The 8,592-nt window shown below is 39.7% G+C and overlaps 1 protein-coding gene across 1 annotated transcript in view; it reads left to right on the top strand.

Annotated features, from left to right (window-relative positions):
* The first annotated feature begins 8,229 nt into the window (after window positions 1-8,229).
* The window catches only part of MARCHF8 (membrane associated ring-CH-type finger 8), a 65,021-nt gene continuing 64,658 nt past the window's right edge, over window positions 8,230-8,592 (top strand). The window contains exon 1 of the mRNA XM_045283682.1: window positions 8,230-8,298. Coding sequence (XP_045139617.1) covers window positions 8,287-8,298 — 12 coding nt within the window. The 5' untranslated portion in view covers window positions 8,230-8,286. The remainder of the gene's footprint in view (window positions 8,299-8,592) is intronic.

Below are 8,592 nucleotides of genomic sequence, written 5' to 3'. Positions count from 1 at the left end.
ACATACATACATACACACATATATAGTGTACAATTGCACATATCGAACCCGTGATTAGTTGTGGGGGCTGGCCCTTTCCCCCACAGTATAGGAAAATATAGAAAGAGGTCCTCAAAGAAATGATAAGTTTTAAGAGTACGAGCTGCTAATTTTAGAAAACCTCAGTGAATATCAAAACAATGAAAAAATCTCATACAAGAAACTTCCTCTGATAATTTCTTAGTACCAATAGGACTTTGTCCCCTGTTCTTGGACCACTACAGCTGAGCTTGGTTTTAGCAATGCATTTGGTGATGTTCCACTAGCTTTTACTGGGGACTTACACACTGGGAACTGATTTATGCAATTACCTAGTCAGTATGTCTTTGTTCTCTTTTAACTCATGCACCATGGAATTATCCTCTATTTCTAGTCTGATGAGAGGCCAGGTAATAGAGACCTCTTGAACATTATGAAAGGCACACTGTCTCTGTTTTTATTTTACCCAGGACTAGGCATCTAGGGGACAGGCCAGAATGCAGCCCTTGCTACACACCAAATTTGTTAACCCAAATATTGGGTTTTCGCCTACTAGTGATGAGCCTGACTAATAATCACTCTAAGTGGAGTAGAGAAAGGGAAAGCCCTCTATTAGTTAGTAGACTAGCCAAGGACGTACCCTTCAGCCAGACTGTTCATACTGTTAGGGAGGTGCTAGAATGGTCCCAGTTTCCAAATGAGGTGAGATTTGAACTGTGGCTGTATGCTTCAACTATGCCTGTTTTAAAATATTATGTTACCTATCTTGCTGTCATACCAGGGTAGAGAAGCTGTTTAGGTAATGTTGTCTTCCATAGGTGAAAGGAAGGATACTTAAATCTTTTAAATATACTTCTTTAGCATTAATCTGAATCTTCACCTTTCACTTCATTGCCCTCATCATCCCCGCCAATCATCGCATTAGTTTCTGCCTCTAAAAGGTCTTCTGTGTCATTCCCTCTGCTCTCTTAGGGCTTCTATGCAATTAAAGGCAGCAGTCTTGGTCTAGGGGTGGGAGGAATGACAATTTATGATCTGTGAACTAATCTGACCTGCTAATGAGAATTGCTTTTAAGATTCTTAAATTGTTGGAAAGATTTAAAGGAAGAAAAATATTTCATCACACGAAGATGATTTAAAATGAAAATTCCAGTGCTCCAAAATGAAGTTGTATGGGAACAAAACCACACTCATTTGTTTGGCTTGTCTATTTCCACTTTTGCACTACAGTAGCAGAGTTAAATATTTGCAATAAAGAAGACTGAAGTTGCTTAGAAACTCCCTGGTCTAGAATCAAAGCTTCTTATAATGTGGGTTGTGACCCCTATGGGGTCATATAACTGAATGTAGGGATCACACAACATTTGGCAACAGTAAAAGCTTTCTGAACATGCAACCACCAAAAATTAATTCAAAATCCAATGTGTATTGAAACAGAGGCATTTCTGACAGCACGTGCCCCTGTTGTAAATTTCATGGGCAAAAAAGGGTTGTGAATGGAAAAAGTTTAAGAAGTCTTGGTCTAGATCAGGGGTCCTCAAACTATGGCCCACGGGCCACATGCGCCCTGCCGAGGACATTTATCTGGCCCGCTGGGTGTTTTTGCCCTGTTTGTTTTTTTACTTCAAAATAAGATATGTATAGTGTGCATAGGAATTTGTTCATAGTTTTTTTTAAAAACTATAGTCTGGCCCTCCAATGGTCTGAGGGACAGTGAACTGGCCCCCTAGTTTAAAAAGTTTGAGGACCCCTGGAGATGATTGTTAATGGCTTACTTATAGGCCTGCTACACCCCCTACCCCACTCTCCCTCCTTTCCATTGTGGCAAGGTAGGTAAGCTGGGTATTTTATTGGAAATATTTTACAGGAAGAAAAACTAGTATCTACATCTCTTATGTTGTACTGATTTAATTGTACCACACAGTTGTTACCTCTTAGTTGTTTACTTCTACTTCTGTATATCCCATAATGGAACATGACTTCTTTATGGATAGTGCTCATATCTTATTAACAAAGGTCCTCTTCATATATGGAATTGTGCATAGCCACATGTTTCTGTGTTGTCTGTGTTTAAGTGAAGATATACTGAACCTTTCATAAATGATTGTTATAATTCTTTGGAATAAGAATTGAATATAATCATAGTTTTGTTTGAAGAGTAGGTAAGAAAAGTAGAAGTCAGCTTGGTAAATCCTGGCAAATATTTTCTTGTACAGACTATTTCTTGTACAGATATGCTAGCATATCTGCTATAAATATGTAGCTATGAAATCTTTGATACTTTTTGGGTAAAACTGCCAGGACCCAGATACTTTTAATAAATACAATACATTCTTCTGAATTCTGTATCTGATAGTTTCCTGGCCTCTCTTCAGAGTACTCTATTGGTTTAATTAGTCTGTAGTTCACATTTCAAGTGTTCTCAGTATCATGATCTACAGCAGTGGCATGATATTGGTGATTTAAAGAAAGCTCCTAAATGTAGCATAAGCACTAGCAGAAGTTCTCCATAACAATGTCTGAGGGTATGGTTTGCTGTTGAGTAGAGATTAGCTTGCCAGGCCAGGGCTGGCAATATACAGATAACGTGGAAAGATTTGATGGATCCTACAGGCTGCCACCTTGGAAAACCTGTTAGGAGAGGAGGTCTAGTTCACTCAAAAGGAACAAACAGTCATATATTAAAAGGTCAGAGCATTGCATGTTCTGTCCAGAATTAGGCATCAGGTAAGGGAGAAGATGTGAATAAGACCACAGGTTCATCAGGTCAGGATCTGGAGAACAGTGACATTGGCAGGGAGAACCATGAATGGACTATGATTGTCGGCAGCAGGGCTGTTGGTATTCCCCTTTTATATTTCCTGCTGTGTCATGACCCTGTGTGTCATTGCAGCCATCTCAGAAATGTAAAGGCCTTGGTTGGAAGCATCAGCAATGTGGAGAGTACACATGCAGTCAATGAACAAACTCGACATTGTAATTCATTGGGATTCTTTTTCTACATTTCATGTGATCATAGTGTAGTACAATATTGAAGCTGGGTTTTTAGGAAAGTTGAATGGATGCTCCTTACAGCCATTGCCTTGCCTATTTCAAAGCTCTTTTGAAAACCCGATCCTCAGACCTCCAAAAGGAATCAGTTTTTTTCTTTTGAGACATTTAGGGTATGTTGCAAGACCCTTACATGTTGTAACAGCTTCCTGAGAGGCTACTCATTGTAGAAATACTTTGAGCGTTACACATGTTCGGTTTAAATCTCCAAGAATGGGTCTGTCAATGGGAATTTCAAAGCTAGAGCACAAGGATACTTGAAAAGAAGATTATTCAAGGATTAGATAGTAACCATTTAGACAACAGAGAAACTAATCTCATTATTATTTGCTTTTAAAACCGTTACTTTAGAAGCTCCAGGATAAAGGACGAGCCTGACAGTAATATGGATTTAAAAAAATTTTTTAGACTAGGAAGCTCTCTGCAGAGATATGGTCATAGAAGAGATGTTAATGGAGTAGTCTGAACTCTTGGCTGCAATTTATAGGAGTCAGACTCCAGGATGGGTTTCAATGGATGGCTTTTATATCTCTGAGAATAACTGGTTTTCTTATGTGATTCTTAATACTTGAAGTTTTACATTCATTTTAAGTGTACACACAGCACGTACAGGTGACATGTCTCAAGAAGGTAATGTAAGTGCTCTAAGGACACTTTCAACTACAAAACATAGAACAATCAACTCCACCTGTTTTAAACAAGAATAGGATTTACTTGCACATAAAAGTGGGCTCACAGATGGAGAGGGCAGGCTCCATGGATCCAGCTGTCTGTATGCTCCACCATCGAGATTGTCTGGAATACCCCAAAGCAGGTTTTCTCTATTGTTGTAGAATGATTGTTAGGATCATTCATAGCTGCACAAGGCCTTATCCACATCTGCTCCCATAAAGATTTATACTCTCTGAAACCCTGGAAGGGGTTGCTGTTGAGTTGAAATCAAATGGATGGCAGTAGGTTTGATTTAGTTTCATTTTTTAATGATCTGAACAGAAAAAATGAAAATGGGTAATACCAAAACCAGTTTCTATCAAGTTAATTCCAACCCATGGAGAGCCCGTGTCTGTCAAAGTAGAACTCCAAGGGTTTTCAATGGCTTCTTTTTTAGATGTAGTTCGGCAGACCTTTCTTTTATATCACCTCTTGGCTAGCCATTTGTCCCACCCAGGAATTCCAACAGAAATACTCGTATACCAACAACAAATTCAGAACCTCTCTTCCCCCTCAAAAAAAAAAGGGTGATCGTTTATGTGAGGGAGAGGTGTTTCCAAGAATTCAGAGGGCTTGACATGGCCTATGTCTTCTAATTTGGTACTCTGCAGTGGCTCTAACAGGGAACAGTGGAAGTAAGAAAAATACTGAAAACTCTCGAAATGACCTTTGGGAAGAGAGTGAGTATGGGCAGTCCTGGCAGAACAGTGCCTCTCTAGGAGACTGGAGCTCTTCTGTGCTTACTCTTCTATGAGAAAGGGAAGCATCTAGAAATTTTGGTATGTGCAGGCTGGGAGAAAAAAAAGAATATAGACAAAATAGCAATAAACTCCAGAGCTGCTCAGAAAGCAAGTGTTCTTAGAGAACAGGCAGTGGAATCGGGGGGACACTGGGAGCCCAGATGACAGCGCTCTTTTCCTCTTCACTTATGGGGTAGGTGAGGCAGGCTGGGGAAGGGTTGCCATGCTTTGGAGGAAAAGGAATGACTACAAAGAAGACATCCTGGGCAGACACTATTTTTATAGCTGTTTTAAGTATACACAGTAAGACATACACCAAGTCAACAATTTCTACAAGTACAATAAAGTGATATTGATTACATTTCTCAAGTTGTGCAACCAGTTTTTCCTCCATTTACTGAATTATTCTTCCCTTATTAATATGAATTCACTGCCCCCTCAGATTCCTAACTGACCTTTCAAGTTGCTACTGTCAGTTTGAGCACTTATAGATAGTTCTTTAAAAAAGCACAGTATTCAAGGCATACATTTTTTTTTACTAGATAAGCTAACTTACTGTTTTGTTTAAAGAAAACTTTATATTTTCTCTCTCTTTTTTTTAATTTAAACTTCAAATACGATTTCAGGGCAACAGTTTGGAGGTTCATCTAGCATTAATGGGTTCAAAAATAGGAATTTGGTATTCTGACCCACTTTACCTTCCTTTTTATCAGGACTTCTCTGTAGAACCTCAATTCAAAATGTTTCGTATTGGTAGACATGTACCATCCAGTTCTGGTATCATTGCAAAAGAGACATTTGTTCATGGATATAATTAGGCACGCATTGTATTTCTTGACTTCCTCTTCTGCTGCTGCTCCAGGCAAATAGAGACCAATTATTATTGTACCTTAGGTAACTGCTTGCAAGCTTTTAAGAACCCAGGAACAATGCAATGAAATAGGCGGCAGAACATGTGCACTAAAAATTTTATTGTTGATCAGTTACCTGGGATGTCCTATGAACCATGCCACCAGCCCTCCAGACCAAGAAATTGAGTTGTATGAGCTGTGTTCAGCTGTACAGACCAGCTTCTGCAGCTGCTCTGGTGTGTGTGTGTGTGTGTGTGTCTGTGTGTAGATTAGACAAGGGGCTTTATAGAAAAAAAATCCCGTTATCTCTTAACTCCAGTTTCCATGACCTGTTGATGTCCTCCTTGTGTATCATACAACATTTGTTCATTTAACTTTTTATAGATGTAAAACAGAAGCAGCAGTGACACTGATCACCTGTGGAACCATTTGTCTTAAAACTTACTGCCATCCAGTCAATTCTGACTCATAACAACCCTATAGGACAGAGTTGAACTGGCCCTGTGGGTTTCTGAGGCTGTGAATCTTCATAGGAACAGAAGGTCTTATCCTTCTGAGGAGTGGCTTGTGGGGTTGAACTGCCGACCTTGTGGTTAGTAGCCCAACATGTAAACCACGACATCACCAGTGTGTTTTCCATCAGTATAAACTGAAACTTAGTGCTCCATAAACAAAAACTTCCCTTTCCCCTGGTAACCACTAATAAAATTTGATTTCTGTACATTTACTTATGTAGATGAAGTTATAAAGTATAAGGAGTCTTCAAAAAGTTCATGGAAAAATGGTATTAGAAGATAGTAGAATTTTACCATGAACTTTATGACACTCCCTGTATTTGCTCTTTTATAATTGGCTTAGTTCATGCAACAGAATGTCTTCAGGCTCCATCCATTTTGGAGGGATATTTTCAGGAGTTCATATCTCTTTATGGCTAAATAGTATTCCATTGTATGTATATGTCCTCCCTCCCTTTTTTTACTTGTGGATTGGGTAAATATTTTTGTATGTATATGTAAACATAGGTTTATGTATCATATGTTGTTACTCTATTCTGTTGATAGGAATTTAAGTTTCTACCTATTGGGTGTTGTGTGTAGAGCTGTAATGAACGTTGGTGTACATGTCTGTTTGTGTCACTGTGTTTAAGTGGGCATATGCCTAGCAATTAGATTGCTGCGTGTTATAAGGAACTTCTGTTTTAAGTTTTTCAGGGAACTCTGAGCAGACTGATGGAAATGAAATCTCCTAGGCTACTGATTGAATGAAAGAATACTGGGGAAAGAAAAGAATGTACCCATCATGGGAGGTGCGTTTGGGCTTCCAAGGAAAGCTGCCCTTTGTCCCAGCTCTATGATGGAAGTCCACATTCCATGTGTCTCCACCCCTTCCCCCTACTCCCCCTGCTATAATGCAGTGTCAGTTTATCCTTCAGTTTAATGGGAAGGGAGTCCAGGGTAAATTCCCCTCACCTGCATAGTTACACACCCAGGAGGTCAAGTCAGAACTTTCCCCGATGAACCAGAGCAGATGGGAAATGGCATGGTGACTGCCCACACATTGCCAGAAAGGACTAAAAGGAGATTTGTTGTGTGTGTAAGAAGGATGAAAAATATTTTCTGGAAGAAGTAATTATCTCCCTTAAAAAGTTTCCTGAGTACTGTGGAATAACTTGTTAAGAACTTGAATTTTATAAAATAGAATATCAGAAATGATGAAATAACAAAAAGTTGAAAGGGAAAATACACCCCTTAGACACAGAGAACCAACTGTAGAACCAACAGACAGAAGCAGTTACAAGCAGAATAGGCATGGTAGAAAGTGAACCTACAAGAGTAAAGACTTGAAGTGTCCACAGAAATGTAGAGGAAGAAGAAACAGCAAAAGTTCAATACATTTTTCCTTGTGTGTTTGAAAAAATAAAAGAAACAGATGAAGAAGTTAGAAAGGTGAATGTGATAGGTGTGGAAAACACGTGGAGGGCATTACCCATGTTTGGGCTTCCTCAACGCGATAAGAACATCCAGTTTTTCAATTTATGTCCTCGGAATTAAGTTTTTAGTTGCAGAAAATTGCTTTAGATATCTACATAGGAAATGTGCAAGCATCAACAAAGCAGCGAAAACAAATGTTTATGTTCTTCAGAGAAGGATACCAATGAGCTAAATTTATTTATAGCCTGAGAGACTTGGAAAATTCCCCTTTGAAGCAATTTGCTTCCTGGCATTGATGTTCAAAGCCCACCTCCCCCATTATGTGATAGTTTTCTCCTGTTTGCAAGAAGTAACCTTTTGTTAAATGTAAATACCAACCTGCAAAAACTTTGCTGCTTTCCTACAGCCAGAACCCACCATGTAGGACAGGTTTTATAGAGAGGGCCAAAATGTGTGGTTGCTGTTCTTCTGGCAGACGTGCATGGTTAGTAATTGTGTGTGTGTGTGTGTGTGTGTGTGTGTGTGTGTGTGTGTGTGTGTGTAGAGGGGCCACCTCTCCAGTTAAGTCTGGGTGTAAGGTCAGAATGAAAGAAGAGCAAGCATCTAGTAACATTTACTCTCAACTGGAGAACTGCACTTTGTTTCTTTCCTGGAAGCTAATATGGTGCCGTATATAATAAATTACTATGGGGAAACTGGGGAACAGAAATGAAATTGGTTTACGGAATGGACTTGTCATGAATTATTCATTCATTACCTCTTTCATTGGAAATCAGCTGGAGGAAGTAGTTAGTCCAGTTGGATCACAGGAGTGCTGTGCTCAGGGCTTCTGCAAGCCCTTACAAGCCCAGCTACACTGCTTGTTCAGGCTGCTGTGGAGCCTCAGCTGCTGTGTAGCAGAGCCTCGCCCCTGAGTGGCTGATGAAATCACGCTGTGGGTGCGAGCTACAGCCAAGGCACGCGGACAAGCGTTCTTCCTGGAACATGAAGCTCCAGGTAAGAGAAGTGCCCTGCCAGCAGCAGTGACGTCCTCATTTAATTTAGGGATGCCATTAGCCCTTTTTGAATTGGTGTGTCTAGAACATGACAGATGTTGAAGAGTACCTTGCTGTTGGATTCCCAACTAGAGAAACTGGGCGGTTCAATTGCATTATGACGATATATTTTGTTTCTGACAAAGCTGACCCTTGAGACTGTAAACAGTATTAATCACTAGCCTATAACCATTAAATATGTAAACTATAGCATGCATTTTCCATAATATCCTCCTACCCTTGCTATGAAAAATGC

Source organism: Echinops telfairi, unplaced genomic scaffold (genome assembly GCF_000313985.2).
Source record: "Echinops telfairi isolate 266 unplaced genomic scaffold, ASM31398v2 ScPeMD7_7465;HRSCAF=8503, whole genome shotgun sequence".
Taxonomy (NCBI): Eukaryota; Metazoa; Chordata; class Mammalia; order Afrosoricida; family Tenrecidae; genus Echinops; species Echinops telfairi.
The sequence above is the reverse complement of the archived record's forward strand: the minus strand, read 5'-3'. Positions and strand labels throughout refer to the sequence as shown.